This window comes from Topomyia yanbarensis, chromosome 1 (genome assembly GCF_030247195.1).
Source record: "Topomyia yanbarensis strain Yona2022 chromosome 1, ASM3024719v1, whole genome shotgun sequence".
NCBI classification, from domain to species: Eukaryota; Metazoa; Arthropoda; class Insecta; order Diptera; family Culicidae; genus Topomyia; species Topomyia yanbarensis.
In genome coordinates, this window is record NC_080670.1 from 215,576,922 (window position 1) to 215,599,830 (window position 22,909).

The 22,909-nt window shown below is 38.6% G+C and overlaps 1 protein-coding gene across 1 annotated transcript; it reads left to right on the forward strand.

The window, feature by feature from the left end:
- The first annotated feature begins 919 nt into the window (after window positions 1-919).
- On the forward strand, window positions 920-1,807 carry LOC131676235 (uncharacterized). Its single transcript, XM_058955355.1, has one exon. The coding sequence runs from the start codon at window positions 920-922 to the stop codon at window positions 1,805-1,807; it is 888 nt and encodes a 295-aa protein (XP_058811338.1).
- The last annotated feature ends 21,102 nt before the right edge of the window (window positions 1,808-22,909 follow it).

Sequence of the window (22,909 nt, forward strand, 5' to 3'; positions counted from 1 at the left end):
GAAATTAAAACGCCAACAGTTGCGAACAGTGTACCACAGTAGCGCACTGATCCACTTCAACGGAACATTTGCATAATGATAGCCTTCCGGTTAGCAGTGGGCAGAGGAGCAGCCCCTTTCCGTTAAGTACACCGCCGCCATTGTTTTGCGCTATAAACGCTACCGGGCACTATCTTTTCTTGTCGAACAAATGACCGTTTAGTCTTTTACCGAGCCCGAGAGTTACGGACCGGGTGGCACAGCACGTAGCGAGGCAAGCGATAATTAGTCTTGATTAGCTCTCGCCTTAGGCAAAACAACACATGGAACAGGTTTCGTTTCTGTCAGTGTGCTGTGTCCCGCTAGATAGATGTCTTTCTTCTGATTTTCTGACTGTTTATATTCGCATCTGGCTGGCATAATAGTGCCGATATTTTACAAAGTTGACTCCATAAATTGCCGAATCAAAAACTAAGGGTGACCCTTTGTACATGCATTTCGTCGTATCATACATATGTAGCACCTCAACGATCATCACCCTCGCAACCCACCTGCAATATCAACGAGGCTTCATCGCAGTGATCGTTCTCCATCTGTCGTGCTCGATGCACAGGCAGCGGCTATCGATCGAGTGATCGATCTTTATCAGCCGTACTCGATGCGCGATCTGAAGCCACCGAGATGCATTGTGTGGTGATCGTTTATTGGTCTGTTGTGCTCGATGCACAGACCGAAATCAAAAAAATCATTTGTTTAAATTCCCTATACCTTTGCCCTGTGTAAAATATTTTTTCTTGTTTTCTCGATTCTTGACTTTTGTATATAAGCCCGTAGGCAGTAGCAATAAATCGTTAGTTTACTAAATCAAACCCAACCGAATACTTCTACCGCGTTTCTAAACGATCCGATAACCATAAATTGGTGACCCCGTTTTAAAAAAATGGTGAACGAGGACAAACCAGGCACTGGAGCAGGCAACCCAAAGGTACCGGAACAGCAGCAGGAAGCCAACGTGGACACCCTAAACCTGCCACGACTGAGCCCGCCGGTGATGACGCAATCCAACATCGAGTCATACTTCATGTCATTGGAGTTCTGGTTTGCCGCTTCCGGTATTGGAAATGCCCACGACACCAAGAAGTACAACATCGTCATGGCACAAGTGCCACCAAGCAAGTTGACGGAGTTACGTTCCATTATTGAAGCCGTCCCGCCTGCCAACAAGTACGTGTATATCAAGATGAAGCTGATTGAACACTTCGCCGACAGTCAGCAGAAACGTTTGCAGCTCGTATTGTCTGATATGCCGCTTGGTGACATGAAACCGAGCCAACTTTTCAACGAAATGAGGAGAGTGGCTGGAAATTCGTTTTGTGAACCCGTGCTGCTCGACCTGTGGGCCTCCAGACTTCCACCGCATGCCCAAGCTGCCGTGTTTGCCTCCAAAGGGGACCCGACAGAAAAAGCTACCATCGCAGATGCCATCGTGGAATCCATGGGCCTTCGTAGCATCAACACCATCGGTGCGAGCGCACCGAGCACACCAGCAGCGACCGCTAAAGTTACAACAGAATCGCCTCCTGACAGAATTGAAACGCTCCAGCGGGAAATCGCTCAACTGACCAGGATGATCAACAAAATGTTCCGCTCAAGCGAAAACCCACGGGAGCGATCACGTTCCCGCAGCCGAAGCAAAGTGAGTAAATTTCGTGATAATGAACCGTCCTATGACGTCTGCTGGTACCACTCTAAGTACGGAGGGGAAGCACGACGGTGCCGTAAACCGTGTTCCTTCGGACTAGCAACCAAGCCCAGCAACCAACAATGACGTCGTCCAGTTGATCCTGCGTTGGAAATTGGCGAACTTTCCGACACAGCCACACTATTTCGCCTTAAGATCTCGGACACAATTACCAACATGAAATTCCTCATCGACACCGGTGCGGATGTGTCCGTCATCCCGAGAGATCTCAAATCAACCCGGATGAAACCAACGTCATTTAAATTGTTCGCCGCTAACGGAACACCGATTAAAGTGTACGGAGAAGTTATGCTGAAGGTTAGTCTTGGCCTCCGGCGTGAATTTCTGTGGACATTCCTCATCGCAGACGTGTCATCAGGGATCATCGGTGCAGATTTCATTTGCCACTACGACCTGCTGATTGATTTGAAACGTCATCGTCTCATCGACAACACCACGAAGCTGGAAGCGATGGCAGTTTTGACACGGACGAGTGAGTACTCTATAAAAACATTCAGCACGTCATGCCCCTACGCCGAGCTGCTGGCAGAATTCCCATCCATCACCAAACTAGCAGCACCCGGTACAGTGAGTGCATCATCAACAGTGCATCGCATCGAAACCACCGGTCAGCCATCATACGCCCGGCCGAGACGTCTTTCATCAGACAAACTAGCAGCAGCGCGCACAGAGTTCGAACACTTGATGCAACTGGGAATATGCCGCCCCTCGTCCAGCAGCTGGGCCAGCCCACTTCACATGGTGAAAAAAGCGGATGGAACCTGGCGCCCGTGTGGAGATTATCGTGCGCTGAACGCTCAAACCATCCCCGATCGGTACCCACTACCATACCTGCAGGACTTTACTACCATTCTGCAAGGAAAAACCATTTTTTCCAAGGTTGACTTGCAGAAGGCATTTCATCAAGTCCCCATACATCAAGACGACATCCCGAAGACTGCGATCACCACGCCGTTTGGACTGTTCGAATTCACATACATGACGTTCGGACTTCGGAATGCCGCTCAAACCTTCCAACGGCTCATACACGAGGTACTACGAGGATTGGACTTCGTGTTCCCATATATTGATGATATTTTCATCGCATCATCGTCAGCAGAGGAACATCGTGAGCATCTTCGGCAGTTGTTTACCCGTCTACAAGATCACAACTTAGCAATCAATGTTGCAAAATGTGAGTTCGGGAAGAAGGATATAATTTTCGTTGGCCACTCAGTCTCGGCCAATGGAATTCGCCCATTGCCCGAACGTGTTGAAGCAGTCAGCAACTACAAACGCCCGACAACAGTGAGGGAGCTAAAAAGTTTTCTCGCCACAATCAACTTCTACCGAAGGTTCATCCCGAACGCCATCGTGGCTCAAATACCACTTCTCAAGATGACTCCGGGGAACAAGCGCAACGATCGGTCTCAACTAGTGTGGACAGAGGAGGCCACGACAGCATTTGAGCAGTGCAAAACACAACTCGCTCAAGCAGCGCTGCTCGCACACCCCGCGAAGGACGCCGAACTATCTTTGTGGGTGGACGCATCCAGCATAGCAGCCGGAGCTGTTTTACACCAAGTTGTCGATGGTAACGTGCAACCATTGGGCTTCTTTTCCAAAAAGTTCGACAAGGCCCAACTGAAATACAGCACGTATGATCGAGAACTAACCGCAATCTACCTGGCAGTAAGACATTTCAAGTATATGCTGGAAGGTCGAAGTTGCCACATATACACCGACCACAAGCCGATCGTGTATGCATTCCAGCAGAATCCTGAAAGAGCCACCAGTCGTCAAGCCCGTCATCTAGACTACATCGGACAAATAACAACCGACATCCGACATGTGAACGGGAAAGAGAACGCAGTCGCAGACCTACTCTCTCGCATCGCAGCTGTGCACGCAGTGCCGTCGGTGAATTTTGAAGCTCTCGCCGCCGACCAACAAACAGATGATGAACTGCGAACAATTCTGGAAGGTAAATTAAAATCGTCATTAAACCTCAAACAGTTTACTGTTCCAGGCAGTTCAAATCAGTTGTATTGCGACTGCTCGGATGATCGCATTAGGCCCTTCATCACGAAAAGATTTCGTGACCAGTTTCTTCAAGCCACACACGGACTTTCTCATCCTGGTACCCGTGCTACAGCCAAACTGATGACGCAGAGATTCGTTTGGCCAAACATACGGAAGGATAGCATCGCTTACGCAAGAAGGTGTGTACAGTGCCAGCGCTCAAAGGTGAACCGGCATACCCAATCACCCCTCCGCCGGTACACTGCACCTGAGGAAAGATTTCGTCATATCAACATTGACATCGTAGGTCCTTTTCCACCAAGCAACGGGAATCGATACTGTCTCACCATCATCGACAGGTTTTCTCGTTGGCCTGAAGCGCTACCTGTGCCGGACATGACAGCGCCTACTATCGCTCAAGCCCTTGTCTCAGGCTGGATATCCCGCTTTGGTGTACCTACACACATCACCACGGACCAGGGACGCCAGTTTATGTCGGCACTCTTCACAGAATTGGTTCGAACGTTCGGAATAAGCCATCTACGGACTACGCCCTATCATCCCCAGTCAAATGGTATCATCGAGCGATGGCACCGAACTCTCAAGGCAGCCATCCTTTGCCACAACCCGGACCGTTGGACCGAACATCTTCCCATGATTCTACTCGGATTGCGTACCGTCTACAAAGGTGACATACGTGCTTCGCCAGCAGAGATGGTGTATGGAACAACACTTCGCATACCGTCGGAGTTCTTCCACGAAAATCCCAGCAACAACACTCAATCGGAATTCGCAAATGAACTTCGAGATGCCATGCGTATGCTGCGACCACCTGACACGGCATGGCATGGAAAAGGTAATGTGTTTGTGCACCCCAACCTCAAAACGTGCACAAACGTGTTTGTACGCAACGACTCCATAAGGCCATCATTATCACCACCCTACGACGGTCCATACCAGGTGCTTAGCCGAAACGACAAGCACTACCGAGTCAACATCAATGGTCGGAGCGTCAACATTTCAATCGACAGACTGAAACCAGCTTACATACTCGACGATCACCAGCCATCAGCACCCGTTAGCGATCGTCCAGCTGCAACAACATCGGAGCCCCAACCGGCGAGATTCACTCGATCAGGACGACGAGTGATGATTCCACTTCGATATCACTAATCGTCGCGCTCTCTAAAAAGGGGGTACTGTAGCACCTCAACGATCATCACCCTCGCAACCCACCTGCAATATCAACGAGGCTTCATCGCAGTGATCGTTCTCCATCTGTCGTGCTCGATGCACAGGCAGCGGCTATCGATCGAGTGATCGATCTTTATCAGCCGTACTCGATGCGCGATCTGAAGCCACCGAGATGCATTGTGTGGTGATCGTTTATTGGTCTGTTGTGCTCGATGCACAGACCGAAATCAAAAAAATCATTTGTTTAAATTCCCTATACCTTTGCCCTGTGTAAAATATTTTTTCTTGTTTTCTCGATTCTTGACTTTTGTATATAAGCCCGTAGGCAGTAGCAATAAATCGTTAGTTTACTAAATCAAACCCAACCGAATACTTCTACCGCGTTTCTAAACGATCCGATAACCATACATACTTCCAAAGCTTGAAAACGGAATGTTCCCCCTTTCTACTTGAACTCGATTCACCGATGAACCTATCAATTTTCCAATGCTCCACTCAATTCAACAGCTTCATACGGATAATAAAGTCACGAGATATGAAACATATCGACAGAAATGGGCAGCGTGTGGCGCCCTGGGAACCGCATCACACACACCCAGCGCGCGCAGTAGTAGTTTATTGTACTAGGGCTGCCACTGTTTCCTGTGCGGCGCAGCAGGCTACGATATAGGAGATCTCAGCGTCCGAGAGGGTAGCGGACAGGCAGAGTGACTGTTTATGATACGGTCGGCTATATCGTAATTTATTATTACACGGTTCAGTGTTATAAAATAGGCAGCCATATATATCTGCACAGATCGTCAGCCTATATTTCTATGATTCCGTTTTGTGTCGGTCCTAACTCCTCTTACACAAACACACACACGAACGTGAGCAGCAGCAGCCAGACCAGCAGCACAACGGAAGAAGAAAGCTCGCCAACCACATTGTGGCTATGGGTACTTGCTTTGCTCGACCGTACATGAAAGAAGGGGATGTTTATACATCATATAATATCCGATCTACATTAAAGATTATTGAAATTTTGCTCTTCCGACTGGACCGAGGTGAAGTTTTTCCCCTTCACATGAACAAGCTTGTTTCCAGTCGGTTTGGCAGCTATCGTATGACTGCGCTCTGCTTATGATCTTAACCTGCGTGGTATCCCGATTGGAAGATGGTAAAGGAATGCTATCAAAATGGGATCAAATATGGTAACGTCGACCTTTTATAGTTCTGTTTTCCACTTTTTATTTGGGATCATCAATTTGTTTGACATTGGACAACATAGTTGAGCTTAGAAAAATTGACTACAAAGAAAGTGTTGAACGTATTTGAGAGACATTTGATAAGTGCAGCTTTATGTTCGGCAGTATTAAAAGAAGAAATGAGAATATTTCTACAGCGAAGATGTAAGGGAGAAACCAATGATCCAAAATTAATACAATTCTACATTTTTCTTGGCTACTCTGACTGGAAGGTGTTAGAAGCTATGATTAAGTCGTATTCGTCGATATTGATTTTGCACATCAGGTAAGCACTCTAGGACCTTATAATTCACATTGTTTATCAATGATTAATTAGAATTCCATGGAAGAATTGCGTAACTACAAAACTTCGCACGCCTAGTTGTCATTTTAAATTGTCCTGCATTAATGTGGCCAATGATTCAACCACAGCAGATTTAGAAAATGGAAAACAGTAGGTCTGTCCAAATATGTTGGAAAACATGTAAACTCTTCCGCCAAACTTTAGAATGTGATCCGAAATTCTGGGAAAGATTTGTGATGCTGGTAAGGGGAGGCTCTCATCCAAAATTTTCAAAAATTTGATTCTTTTGCATTTTTTAAATTACTACATCATTTGATCTCTTGAAGGAAAACCTTTTTCAGTGGTGGAATGACCTATAAAATCTACAAATTCTTAGTTATTTTTTATTAAAGCCTTAAAGTGTAAACAGTGCTAAAAATCAATGTCAAAGTTTGAGATCGCATCACTACGTCAAATTTGAGAGCGGTTTTTCCCGTTCTTTGGTCATTTCCCTAATAAATTATGTTTACTTTAGAGCCTTGCTATTAGTTTTGTTTTGGAATTCCACGCGCATCTAATCTTTAAACCGTCTGAGCACCCTTTGAAACGCATAGGATGGGGAGAGTGGGAATGCCAGCTCCCTAACATAACAATACGTGGAAAATGTGCGGGCTCATCTCCCCACCCATTTGCGACATCTCTCTTCATATAATGGCTTGCTTCACAACTTGAAATAGGATTTTGTCATTGGAAGATTAATCTTTATAATGCCCGTGGAATGCGCGTATCTGCTTACGGGTCAGACCATTTCCCGTTTGGCCCCTAAGACAAGGACAGGCTGAATAGGACGAGTATGTGTAGCATGAACAATTTATACTAGAAAGACTGTCCATTGCTACTGGTTGTTTCCTTGCTACAATGGGTGGCAATCATATCATCATCCACGCGCTTCTAACCTTAGACAGAGCTTCACCATGGGGGGGGGCATTTTGTTTTTTCGTCTTGAAAAAATGGTCAATGAAGACGAAAATATAAGCTTTTTGAATCCTAAAATAGTTTCCTTCTGTTTTTTATTGACCCACAAAAAAATTCCAAAATTTGCTTTACTTCTTGGTCATTTGAATGAGAACCTATTCTTAACGCTCATTTTGGGCCGCTCAAAATTATTTCATATTCTCTTCGCGGAAACAACACTAGTATTTTAATTGTTGCCTTATTTTGTTTACAACCCTTAACTTGTTCTCGAATTTATTTTAGCTTTTCTTTTTGCTAATTTACTTTAAAAAAAATAATATTACAAATTTCTGTTTTCTGTAAAAACAACAATTTAAATGGGACATGTTTTTATACAATTTCTCGCTATTCGCCGTTACGATAGTCCTAAAACATATTTTAAGCATCTTAATGAGTCTTCCGGTAGCCGGGCGCCCAGAGATTCCTAAACTTTTTATCCACGCGAGATCTCCAGCAAAATTTTGAAACGTAGCCCTATCTCTACTAAACAGATTCCTCTTCCCGTGACGCTTCTGAAGTAAGGAGAAGTATATTCGGCCTCTAGCGAAAGCAAGTGTCGGACTAACATTCCGTCCCTTTCCGAACTACGACCAAATATAAATTTTCAATATCTAAGTTTTAAATTTTGTGGTCGAAGTTCTAGTATTATGAGGTTCATGTTTTTTTTTAATGTAGAATATTTCAATTGGGGTCCGGGGGTATTTTGGGTATTTTCTGATTTCAAAAATCTGTAACCAATTTCTATGACAACATTTGGGTTAGGTTCGGATTGTTTGATTTTATAATTCGAGTCGAGTTCTAACGTTTAAAATTTTGGTTGGCTTTTTATGTAAAGTTCTCCGATTCGGGTCGAGTTAAGTTTGTTGATTTTTTGACTTCAAATTTTCCAATTTCAAAATTTTCAAATTTGAATCCAATATGACAAAAATTGCAGGGTTTATTATTATTCAAAAGATCAATTTTTTTCAATCAAACTAAATACACTCAGGTTTTTTTTCGCTGTTTTTCGCGCGGTATTTTATACGCGGTTTTTTGTGAAATTTACGCGGTTTCCATTTACGCGGTTTTTGAAATTGACGCGATTTTCATTTACGCGGATTTTTGAATTTACGAAATTTACGTTTTCATTTACGCGGCCTGTAACCCCCGCGTAAAAAAACCTGAGTGTATTTATTTCAATGCATTTAGACGGGCCCAAGTGATCTTCTCACGATCAAGTTGGTTTTTAGAGGCTTTGATTCGCTTGTATTAAGAAACGTCCCTGCAATAACTAATTGAGAAATATGCTTTGTTGGAAAAATAAACGAAAAATTTGACGACAAAGTGTAAAACACGGATATTGGCACCGGTTTGTGGACAGTTAAACATTGAAAACGACTTTGGCCTCTTTTATGCTTCATACCTTTAGTTGAATGGTCGAAGCTTCTTTGTTCAACTGAAAATTGAAGTTGTTTGTCTAAAAGAAATAAATGATCGTGAAGTAGTGTGCAGTATTAGTTGCTGTTTTCCATTTTTTTTTTTTTCAAATAACGATAATGGAATTTTAGCAACATTGGCAGTTATTTCGCTATAGCAGCAATTTGCGACATCAGTTGACTATCATGGAAAACTTTTCGTACCACAAAGTATTGTAGGGCTTATCGCATGGTTTTAATCAGAATCTGAAAAAATCAATTGCGTGATTTTCCTTCTTTAATACATGAGTTGCACTTTTTAAAGCTGTGATTATTGTATTTGCCTGGCTTATTCGCCGCTATGGGAACCCTTGTAAAGAACTCCTATTTCTACGAAAATCGATTATCAAAGTGCCTATTTTCCATGTCAGGAGCGGCTCCGAAGAGTGTCTGTCCCGGAACAAATTGTTGAAGGAGAAGTACATGGCATCGTTAGCTATATCCAGGACGGCAGCCCCAATACACTGCTAGATGCGGCAGTCCTAGTAAGGCGACATGCCGAATATCAACCAAACAATCTCAAAAATGTATATAATGTATGCATCGGTTTTTTTAAATTTTCGAGATGTGCTCTAATTTTTGGGATCGGATATTACAAATTTAGAATTTTTATGGTCGGGTCCGGTATTTCAGTTTTTTTAATCCCCCGGATCCGGTTTTAAAATAAAAATATAAAATAATCCAGTTAGAATTGGGGTTTCAAATTTTAAGCTTTCAATGTTTAGCAGTTTTGAAATTACCTTATTCGAATGATTCAATAATATTATTAAAATAGCATAAATGCCAAATATCAGCTTCTCAAACAGATTTTGTACTTCATAGCGCAATACCTCGGATATGGTTCAAATTATTTTGTGAGTAGTTTAAAAAAAATTAAAAAAAGGATTTCTGAGGAACACGAAAGGATTCCAATTTTTAAAATTAAATAACATGTATTGTACAAAAAAACTTTTTGTTTTTGCCTGAAAAATTGTAAATTTTACAACACTGCCACCAAAAATTTATATTTTCACTGAATCCCAAAACAGTTTTATCACAAGCATCTCGCGGATTGTTTTTAGAACGAATTCGCCGAATCAGGACGTATATTTCATGGACCGTGGAGTGCTCCAATCGAGGCAAAAATTTGAATTATTATTCATTGGCTCTAGATGAAGAAATCCTCCGCAATAAGTTCAAATGCTTGAAAGTCGGCTTCACGTACCTTGGTCACTTCGGGCGGAAAGATACTCGGGAAATAAAAATGGTGAAATTTGTAAAATCAAAAACAATGCTCGTATGGCTTATCCCCTCCACAGCGAGAGTGGTAGGTGCTTTTGGGTTTTATACGGCTTTCCGGGAAAATGTAATTCCACATCTAACAAAATCATTCGCAAGCACTAATACAGTTGTGATTATTTCATTTGCCTGGATTATTCGTCGCTAGAGTCCAAAGAAGTGGTAGCGCCGACAGAAAGCTTTCGTATGCCCGTGTGCTATGGGAATCATGATAAAGAAAATTGATGGTGAAATTTGTGGGGTGTATGTTGGCAGGGAATGAAAAATTAAAGAGTGTATTTTCCATGTTAGGAGCGGCTCCGAAGAGCGTCTGTCCCGGAAGAAACTGTTAAAGGAGAAGTAAGGTGCCTCGTTAGCTATATCCAGGACGGCAGTCCCAATACACTGCTAGGTGCGGCAATCCTAGTAAGGCGACATGCCGAAAATCAACCAAACAACCTTGAAAATGTAAATGTACGGCTCGGGTTTTTTTTTAATTTTTCGAGACGAGTTCCAATGTTTCGGATCGGGTATTTCAAATTTATAATTTTTATTGCGGGGTTTTTCAGTTTTTATCCTCAGGTCCGGCTCGGATTCTGGCTTTAAAATATAAATATAAAATAGACCGGTTAAAATCGGAGTTTCAAATTTTAAGTTTTTAAAGTTTAGCGATTTTGAAATTTTCTGATTCGAATCGAATGATCCAATGGTCTCATTGTGTTATTTGATTGGAACCAAACAATTTAAAATGGTATTTTTGAAATAAAAAAAACAAAGTCTCGGCTTCTTAAACAGATTTCGTGCTTCAAGGCGTATTTCTAGACCTTGTTTCTATACCAAATATTGCTGGAGATAACATCAGAAGAAAATAAGTTTTTGATAATTCGCCGAATCCGAACGTTGATTTCATGGACCGTGGGGTGCTCTCATCGAAGCAAAAATTAGAATTATTATACATTTGCTCTAAAGATCGACTTCACGTACCTTGGTCACTTCGCGCGGAATGCCACACTGAAATTAACAATAAAAATGATGAAATTTGTAAAATCTGTATTTTGGACAAAAGCAATGCTCGTTTGGCTTATCTTCCACAGCGAGAGTGGCAGGTGCTTTTGGGTTTTATACGGTTAGCCGCCACAGTGAAATTCTATACCTAACAAAATCGTTCACAAGCACGAAAACGAACAAAATGTACAGTTAAATGTTAACGGCAAAGAACAAGTGGTGAGCATTATGCTTTCCCAAAATATTTCACTACATGGCGATTGGTAATTTTTATTCATAGCTAAATTGTTATCCTAACGGGTTACTAATGACGTGAAAGAGAGCATGATATTCAATTTTTCTTTTCAAAAGCGATGACAGTGTTCCAAAATGTTTCCGCTTTGATTCGGAATTCGGTCTGATTACAGTTCATTTTCATGAGCTTGGCTGGGTCTCTAAATTATTCCAAATTAAAGTCCTCCGGCTACCAAACCTACCGACCTACCAAAATGTACAAAAATCCTTCGCCAAGTTAAGCAAAAATAATAAAATTTTCCGATTCTTTTGCTAAATTGGAAAAGCAGATTAGAATTTTTTTTTAAATTGCTATTTTTGAGATCGCTCTATGCGATAGCTTGACGGAGTCTTTGGCCTTTCATATTTTTTCAAAAAAATAAATATGCAAAAATTAAGGGAATTATGTCGTGCATCAGATATCTGTTTTTGTCCATACTACCATCTTTACTGATGACACAAACTGCAGATAATTGTTCTGGTTTGCTTTTAGTCTGTTGCGGATTACGATGGTGAAATAGTTTTCCTTGTTGTCTGTTAAAAATATCGGTTCGAATGGTAAACATGGTATCATTCAAAAACAACGCCGGATTATACAAAAAAAATCACCCGAACGTGCCACCGAATTCCCGTACCAGAAGAACCACCAAAGCCATACCGGTCTACTCACCAGCAGCCCCTTTCTGCTTGAAGCCGTGAACAGTGATTTAAATCCAATTGAAAAGCAAATATGTTTGACATGTTTATCAGATTGCACACACTCACCCGTTTCGGGTCGTTCATCTTTGAGCTTCTTATTTTTTTTCGGTGCCATCATCCACTCGAAGTCGACGACAGCCAGTCAACCGGAAGAAAAAGAAGAAGCAAAAAAAAAATCTGAAATCGATTATTTTCCCTGGTTTCGATTATTGAATTTGCTGGAAAGAAAACCTCCTTCGGTCTGATTCGTAAGAATGCCGCTGTGCACACTCACACAAACACACACGGAGTGGCGGCACCGTTAGGTCGGAAACGGGGACTTCCGAGAAGGTGTACTTGGTCGTCGTTGAAAACGACACGACGATTGACAGATAAGGATATCGTTGTTGTCGCTTCTCCCGGGTTCGCGTGTTCCTCGATGTTCGATGGGATGAGGAAGAAAAATGCCAGAAAATTGAAGAAAGCTTTCTCCTTGGACAACCGGGTGAATATCCAGAGCAGATTGGCCTGGGAGGGCAATAAAACGGCAATCTTTTCATAAACGTGATTGACATCGTTGGATCGGTGGGGCGAGGAAGACGAAGGCGGGGAAAAGTTTCGCTTTTATTCTATTTCGTTACCCCATCGTTATTCGGTGCAGTTGAGTAACTGTCGCAACAAATTGGTTGACCAGAGTTGCCCACCGATTGTGATTTAATTGAGTGTTTACATGCATTATTTTATGTCCGCCGATTTACGAGTTTGTGTTATTTGCGCAATGAAACCAATGCCCCGTACAAATACAATTCCGTCTGAGAAAATTGCTCAATTAATAATTCAAACGGTTGGCGGCTACTCGACATACTTGACTGGCGTCGCCAATTGTCTCACAGAGAACCGTGAAACCAGAACGCGTTGACAGGTGACTGTCAGTTGTTTGAATCAGTATTCAGACAAAATTAGATAAAAGACAGCTAATTTTGCTTGATCTCTGGCTCGTTTTGACACGCTGACTTGACTTGACAGGTTGTACACTTCCATTACGGCGTCCTTCTTCACACTTCGTATCACACTTTGCACTTCCATCACATTGTCACTTTCACTTTTTAAGGTTGTCACTTGTACCGATTCGCCTCGAAGCACATACAGACTGACGTCCCGAAGGAAAAACAAAAATGCCTCCTTCTACCCGCAAACAGAGGCTAGTGCGACGTCCCGAAAGAGAACATCGTTTTCACTCTAATTGGTAATCAACTGAGAGGTTTGCTTTACCTCAGTCCCGCCCCCCCCCCCCACCTCTTTTCCCTTCTTCAACAAACTCCAACAGTCGCGCAGATAAACTTATCAGTCAATTAAAACTTTTCCCTTTTCTATTTTCCGATATCCATATCTCGTTTCGGGAACAGTATTGAATCTGTCTAGCCGTGGAGCAGCAGCAGTACGTGGAATTGAACTGGGAAAGGTAAATTTATGGTTCGATGCTAGAGCTCTCTGCTTTCCCTCTAGGCTATGGGATAAACTGGTTGAAAACTGGCACTAAATTAGAGGCGCTTCCCAATGATGACGACGACGAAGACGACGATGTTCGAGTCAAAGTCAGCAACCAGCTTTGGCAAAGGACGATGAAAATATGTGATAATGTAATAAACTTTGCTCTGTGCAAGTTTTTCCTGTCCGGTGTAGCTCTCGATATTACCTAGCCACTGGTGGTGGTAGTATAGCATCCCAGAATTGAGTCCTATGCCCCAGCAGGATAGTTCAGATGCACAGGTCCAGGTTGAACTTTACTCATTATCCGACGAACGGATGTAGGATGTAGGAAGAGGGGTACTGCGAAAAACCGTTTAATTTATTGGAAACTTTATCGTTGCAGATTAAAATTTCCCCACAAGGGTGAACTCAATATGGTGGCTAAGTTGTTTTCTATCCCATGGCGGTGAGGGTGGTCGGTCGATCGGTCGGTCGGTAGTTGTAGATAGTCTATCTACCAACTGTTATCCTGCTGCTTCTAAGGTGAAGGCAAATTGCCAATCAGAAGCTTGTTGAGCATCTATGGAAAACTCTGGTTTGAAACGGATGAAGTGTTGATGGAACAGACTCTATTTTCTGCGTTGTCGGACAAGTTTCTTGAGCAGGTTTTCGACGGGCTTATGCAAATGTTTACTTAATGGGGTGTCAAACTTCTTGTTCGAGTCAGGCTGGTTCAAGCAGGTGGGGTAGTCGTTGCATAAACCACAGTGAGTCTATACATGATAAAAGGTGATATTTTGAAAAATAGTGCATTATGTTGCGACGGTCTAATGTTTGGCAAGGAAGCACCCTAAGATCTTTATTCTTCATTATGTTCAGTAACGACAACCGTGAAACACATTGCAGCTTCTAAAAATACGGAAATTGCATCATTTCATTATTTGGCGGATTGTATTCCGTAGTACGCACTAGGAAGTAGGAGACTGCCAAAATAATCCAATCAAATAAATCAATTTTATGTAATTAATAAAACGAACAAAATGATGAACATAATAAATAAACTCAATAAAACAAATAAAGTCAATAAAGTGGAAAACAGAAACTTATGAAAGGAATTACCTGAATATTTTACGCAGTTAATTTATTTTACTATACAAACGCACACGCGATCGAACACGCTCGGGTCCTTCGCGATGATACACACGATCGTGATGTTCTTACGCCCACACATACCTAAACCATACAATGAATATCACATTCAGAATCACGACCCGCTGCAATTGTCCTAAAGCAGTGTTTTAGTGGACGCCATTGCCTGTCTCTTCTGCAATTTAGTGTCTGATTCTGGGGGGAGCCCTTCCGAGAACCTAGCTCTACAGCTGTAGTAGGTCAACTCTCGAAAAAAGAGAAGCACTAAAAGAATAAAATGAATGAAATAAATAATTAAACTTAATTAGCGAAATAAGTGGAACTGATCAAGGTCATGAAAAGGTTAAATAGGTGAAATGAAAAATAGGAAAGAGGAAAATAAATAAAGTTAATTGAATGATTAGAATAGATGTAATAAATGATATAAATACTTAATATAATTAAATGAATTATGTAAAACTATCCTTTAAACACACCATTCCATTAAGTCGTTTAAAATGTTTTATTTGTGGATTGTGGTTATAATATGAATAGATTGAGAAGGACGAATAAAATGAAGGAAACAAATATAAAAGCACATTAAACGAAAAGCACGAATAAGATACCTAAAATAATCAATAAAATTCAAATGCATTACATAAACAAAATGGTCAGCAACTATAAATTAACTAAATTGTTATAAAATTATAAGAACCATGAAACTAAATCATATGAATTTAATGAATGAAATAAAATGGAATATTTTGAATAAAAATAACAATAAATCAAACTAACCGAATTATTAAAATCAAATAAATGAATAAATTAAAATCAAAACAATAACATTATTAATATTCACGAAATCAAGTTATTAACTTATATAGATTGAAACAAATAAATATATAGATTGATTAAAAAACGTAAAACAAGCTCCTTTTAATAAAATTGTTACAATTAATACGAAGCTTTGAATAAAAGGAATTAAATAACTAAACTTAATAAATTCAATGAAAAATGAAATATAATGAAAAAATTAAATGTATAATAAAATGGGCTTGCTGAAATAATCAGATTACTTAAATAAATGAAATCTTAAAAAAACGCATAATTAAAATAAGTTAAATAAATTAAACAAAGTGAAATGCATAAATAAAATAATTATCGTTAATCAAAATGAAAAACATGAAAATAAAAAAAGTCCCTAAAAGGAAAATAAATATGTTAAATTAATAATGTAAATAAAATAAACGCAAGTAAAATTAACACGGTGATTGCAATTCAAGAATTTTCTGAAACAATGTAATAGAATAATAAAAAGTTGCTCTTGCAATGAAATACTAGATGCAGAAAAAATCGAATTATATGATCCAAATTTAACAAAAATAAAATAAATTTGCTAAATCGTCATCGTCATCGTGACCGAAAAATCCGGACACTCCGAATCATGATCGAATGTAATTTAGATTTTCTGGTCACTCGATCTTGGGCCGCCAGTGTCCAACCAGCATTTGCTTCAACGCCAACACCTACTGGTCGTACAATGCAACCGGGATTATCAGTGATTTGTATAGAGCAGGTTTTGTTCGCGTCTGCGGGCCTTTAACTGACTACATTAATTATAGAAAATCCTTTTTGTTGCCGTAACACGCCTTTTTATCTCGCGCCTAACATCGTTATCACTTGTCACCCAATAGATTTCCACCTCGGAACCAACACCGTTCGGACTACTTTGTTATCTACCAGCTACCATGTACTTTACCTTGTCAGAGTTCATAGCTAGTCCGATTCCCGTACCTCCCTTTTAAAAGCCAAAAAAAATGCCTCTTCCACTACTCTGCGATCAACGTCAATTCTGACGATATTGCCCACGAAGCCAAGAAACACGTGAGATCCTGCGATGATGTTTCTGTTCCTTTGTACATCTTCATATCGCACCATCAAATGCTATATTGAACTATAGTTTAGAGATTGTATCGTCTTGCTTCAATCCATCTAACGTTGTAAACGAATCGGATGTCTCCCCGGCTATTTCGACGTTTGATTTTGACCCCTCTAGTGTCCTACGAATCAGCTTAATCAGTTTATTTTGGAAAGCCATGTTCAAGCATTATCTGCCACAGTTCGTTTCGTTACTCTGAATCGTACGCCACCTTGAGATCCACAAACAGATGGTGAGCCCTCTAATTGTATTCCCGGAATTTATGCAGTGTTTGTCATCTTGCCCGTCGGTGATCGTCTTTCGTGAACCCTTTTGCTTTGGTATTCGCCGATAAAGGGATTCAGCCAGCGGGCGCAGTCTGCTAAACAGAACACGGGAGAGTACCATGCAGGCGACATTCAGGATCGTTATGCCTCGATAGTTATTACACTCGAGTGACTCTTCTATATGATATAGGGCCTTTAATATCATTCAATCCATCCGATGGCATTTGTTTTTCCACCCAGATCATCCTGATCACGCAGTAGATTGCTTCGTACATTCGGTCACTCCCGACTTTTCGAAGTACTGGCATGAAAATTTTAGAAGCGAAACGAAAAAAAAACAAATCGAATGCCAGAATCTTCTGTCTACTTTTTGAGGCAATGCACAGTGGTCAACATGTGCAATTTCATGCCTTCAATTATTTTGCGGCTTAACCAGAACTTTTTGCACCTATTCAGATGGATTTTCAGAAGTAGACGGTCATATTCCAAAATGAAGTGTAAATGCATTTCTGAAATATATTTTTTACTGGATGGAGATAGACAGTTTAAATCTTCAGTAAAGTTGTAGAGAATGTTATTTTAAGCAATTTTACTGAAGATACTAACTCTAGCCACAGCCGTTTCGTTGTTAAATATCTTATAGCACCCTTTAAAAATCAGTTTTTTTCAAAATAACTTTTGTCGTATTCATTTCTCAATTACAATATTCTTTGCAATGTTTTAAATATTATAAAAATCCACAACACTGTTGAAGATTTTAAGACGCTACGATGTTTATAGAAAGAGTTAGAACAGTTTCTTTGATTAAAAATGTCATATTTCTTAGTCAGTTTTCTAAAAAAGATGCAAAAATATGCAGATGAAATAGTGTTATCTTGGAAGTACTAATAATCTGCTACAAAATCCTGAAGGAATGGTTTGTATCCATTAGTATCCAAGAATGTTATGAAAGAATGAAACTGTCTACTTCTGAAAATTCATCTAAATAACTCCAAAATGTTGTCTGAAGTCAACAAAACTCCAAACCTTATGGTTTAACCACACAATAATTAAAGGCATGAATTTACACAGTTTGACCACTGTGCAATGTATTGAATATAAATTAAATGTAAGAAATTAAGAAAATGAACAAAAGATCTATTTTATTCAAATGACCTAAATGAATCATATTAATGCAATTAATAAAATTAACATTAAAATTAATAAAATAAATTGAGCTAGTAAACTGAAAAAATGAACTAAACAAACAAGAAAATTTCAAATTACGAAAATTTATTGAATAAATTCGTAAAATAAATGAAATACATAACAATATAAAATGAAATGCTTTATAAAAAACAATTAAATCAAAATAATGAATAAGATTACTGAAATCAATAGGACAAATAAAATGAATAAAACAGGTCAAATAAATCATATAAATAGAACAAATAAAATGCACAAATAAAACAATATTTGTAAGATTCATATAATGCATAAAATAAAGAATATGATAATAGTAAATGTTAGAGATTTAAAAAAAATAGAGACGGAATTGCGTGGTTAGTAAGTAAATTTCTTATAATAATCATTAGGCGACAAACGATACAATTAATCATAGCTAATAACTGATTAAACGTGAAATGAAATAACAAAATAAATGTATAATAATGATCAATTAAATATATAAATTTAAATAAACAATAAATATTGTCAGAAAAAAGAACTATAAATGTAATAAATAAAATGGCGGGCTTAGCGTAGTTGGTAAATTGATGGCCTTGTGCGCAGCTCACCTGGGTTCGATTCCCATCCCCGCACATAGGGCTTGGAAGTAATCTAACCTGCAAAAAGATGCGAATGACCCAAGGGGTAAAACCTCTCTTATAGAAACAAAATTAAATAAATGTGTACAATGAAATAATTTTTTTTGCGATTCCCATATATTCTGGTTTTATTACTCTTATTTTTCCTATTTTTATTCTTTCAAAATTTTCTATTCATTCTTTTGTTTTTCGAAATTTCTGTTTTTTACGCCTTACAATAGGGCATTGCATTTTTTTTTAATTCTTTGAATTCTCGCCCCCCCCCCCTTTCATATTGTGACAAATGCCAAAGTAAGCTCAGATGCCAAATTTCACACCATTTGGATAATTTTAGACCCCCGCCCACTTCGCTTGAAATTTTTTGAAATTGGTAGTATGGGAAAATATGGAAGAATAATGCATTAAATACTATAACTTTTGAAGTAGCAATCAGAAAATTACAATTGATACCTCTTTTGAAAGGAAATAGTATTTGAATGGAGATATTTTTGTTTCTAGGAATATACGGGAGTGTGGGGTACTGGGTCATTTTGGCCCCAAAATCCCATATTTTTAATGATTTTTCTGCTCCGTGATGCAAATCATACATATTTTGCAGTTTTCCTAATGTGAAAAAATCTCAGAAATCGAACGGAACCTTTTTGACATTTGTTGGATACGAGAAGTTGGGGTTATAGGGTCGTTTGTCATTCATATTAAATTTTATCATTTTCTCGTGCATATATCTCTAATATTCTTCACTCAATTTTCATGAACTATACCTTGCTGAACGTGGAAAATCATTAGGATTATAACAAAACTAGATTCGTTACCGGTAAAATTCAGAAACGTCAAATTATCTGACATATAGTGTCGATTTCACATTTTTATCATAAATTGCACATATTAACTCCATTTAACAACAAAATTCTTATTTGATTTACTATTTTTAGTGTAAAATATGCTTAGGGATCACATGAGAAAAGTTTCATTTCTGGAAAAATAGGGGAAGTTGAGGTATTAGGACAAATAATGAAAAAAATAGATTTGTAGAGTAATTATCAAAAAGTTTGATGTTTCTGAAATTTAACTCTAGCGTTTTTGTTTTTGTTTTATTCCTCAGAATTTTACACGTTCAACAAGTTACATTTTATGAAAATTGACTGAAGAATAATAGAGATATATGCATGAGAAAATGATAAAAATTAATGTGAATGACAAAAAGCCCTATAACCCCAACTTTTCGTATTCGAACTAAGATCAAAAGGGTTCCGTTCGATTTCTGAGATTTTTTCACATTAGAAAAACTACAAAATATGTATGATTTGCGTTACGGAGCAGAAAAATCATTAAAAATATAGAATTTTGGGGCAAAAATGTCCCAGTTTCCCACTTTCCCGTATATTCCTAGAAACAAAAATACTAAAATTATTTCCTTTCAAAACAGGTATAAATTGTAATTTTCTGATTGTTACTTCAAAAGTTATAGCATTTAATGTATTTTTCCTCCATATTTTCCCATACTACCAATTTCAAAAAAAAAATTAAACCAAAGTGGGCGGGGGACTAAAATTGTCCAAATGATGTGAAATTTGGCATCTGAGCTTACTTTGACATTTGTCACAATATGAGAGGGGGATCCTTTGAGAATCAAAAAAAAAAAATAATTTTGCAATGCCCTACCTTACAAGTTTCGACTTCTAAATTTCCTAAGTTCTATATTTTTGCTTTTTTCTATTAATCTACCGTTTCAATGTATTTCATTTTTTATATTATCTTCTGATTTTACGTTTTGTATTTTATTTAATTTGTTCACTTTCTTTGTCATTTCATTTATTCTTGTTATTTTCATCTTTCTTAAATGTTTTCTATTTTTTTCTGATTTGTCTACTCTCTGTAGCAAACTCTTCCTAGTTTTTTAACTTTTTCTATATTTTCTGCATCTGCGAAAATTGAATTTTTCATGTTATTCAATTGTTTGCGTGGAAGAATAGATGACTACTCTACATTTTTAACTTTTTCTGTATTGTTTACTTCTTTAGTTTAAGCATTTTTTTAAACTTTTCCGCGTTTCTGGTTTTGCTTTGTTTGTTTTAATTTCATTTCCTTTTTTTCTTACAATCTCTGAAAATTTCGTTTTTTTTTACTTTCCTAACTTTTTATTCCAATTTTGTCTGTGTCTCCTATATTTTTTATTTTACTTTTTCTACATAGTCCTCTTGTTTCTTCTATTTTCACTATTTTTTGTCCTTGTCAATTTTTGTATTTTCACCAGTTTTTCATCCTTTTATTTTTTTTCAATCTTTTTTCTTTTTACTAGTTTTTAAATCTTGTTATATTTTAGTGCTTCCTATATTTTTATTATTTCTTAGCTTTTTCTATATTTTGGAATCCTTTTGTTATAGGATAGATAGAGGGGTTTTTCCGTTGCGATTTGTTAAGTCTTCGAGAGAATTAGTCTGCAATATTTGTGAGATAAAATCATAAAACGCCGGTCTATGATATTTGCCATGATGGAGTGTCTTAACAGATGTGTACTATAAATTTCTTTAGTCAATGGGCTGATTCTTTTCGTTGGAAGATGTTATGTTCCGTTTATTGGCGCATATATGACTCAGTTTATGAATCCGCTCTTTTTGCCCCTTTTTAAGTGAACTCCATTTGACAACATCATCTTAACTGGTGTGATAAATGTATCTGCAGTTACTGGAGTATTTCTTGAATTGTAGGAGGTTTCCTATTTAATTACCAGTATCAATTTTTTATTCTTGTATAGTTTCTTCTTTTATTTTTTCTGCATGTATAGCTTGCAAATCTTTTTCAGCATTCGGTTGATTTTATGCTATTGCTTTCTTATATTTATCAATATTCTTCCTTTGTTTTGCTTTTTTATTTTGTGTTCTCGTTCCATTTCGTTTGCTTGCTACACTGATTCTTTATCTTTCTACTTTTTGCTTTTTATATTTGTTCACAACATCCATTAATTCAACCACTTCTACTACGGTTTTCTAATTTTTTGTTCATATTTTATTTTTTTATTGTAATGTTTTACTAGAGGAAAATCATCTGCCTCACTGCCTAGATTGGGACAAGGCCATTGCCTCGTATATGACACGTGTACTATCTGTGTTACAGCGTGGAATTGTTGTTCTCGATCAAGACTAATAATTTCACGCTTTAGCACAGATGCAGCACGTGTCAAATATGATAAAATGACCGGAATCCCGAACGATATTTCCGCATCCTTTAATTTGTTTTCACTTCTTTTTCACGAACAATATCATACGAACGCTCGAATCTTTCGCGATAATACAATCCCATGGCAAACTTGATCCTCTAACTTTGGTCCTAGCAACCTAAGTCCATGCATTCGACAGACTTCGTTTAAAAAAATATCCACATATACTATAGTATCTCATCAGTACTGGTTGTCTGTGAAGATTACATCTATATGAAACACATTACGTCGCACTCTAGCTTATTCCTCCTTCCTCATATGTCACAAAATGTAACATTTTGTCGTACACCTTCCTCTCCCTGAAAATGTTACATAAATTATGAATGGCACTTCGCAGCTGATTAAACTGTATTACCTCATCCGTATAATTTTCCCAAAAGTTTATCATATTCTGATTGTTCACGGATTCGCAGAGAAAGCAAAGAAAAAAAGCATCGAAATCTCATACCTGTTTCGCTCGATTAATCTCAGCTCCCTGACGATCGAAAACAAGCAGAAAATTTATTGCACAAATTAACAAACTGACAATAAAAATTAAATCACTTCAGATTTTTCGTTGTTGCTGTGCTTCGATTTTTTTCGTTTCATGTTTTTTATTTCCCTGCACCAGAAACTTCCCACTGGGTTCACAAACCTTAGTTTCAGTTGCTGCTGGAGTAAAAACAAACACATACACTCACACAAACACGCGCATATGAATCTCCCAGCGCAGTGCCTGCGAGGGACGACGAAATCAATCACCGATCGTTGTGTCGTCATCGAGCCCAGATTTGTCATTCGATATTCCCGAGGCGCGCAAAAAGGATCCGTTTTTATCCAATTTGGTAGGTGACTGCTGCTGCCAACCTACCTCCCTTTCCCCCTTTTTTTTTTCTTTTACCCTACAACCTCAACAGGCGAGAATCACTGTCAGTTTGAGTTTCGCTCCCTTTCGGAAAAATTTAACGCTGCCCTACCT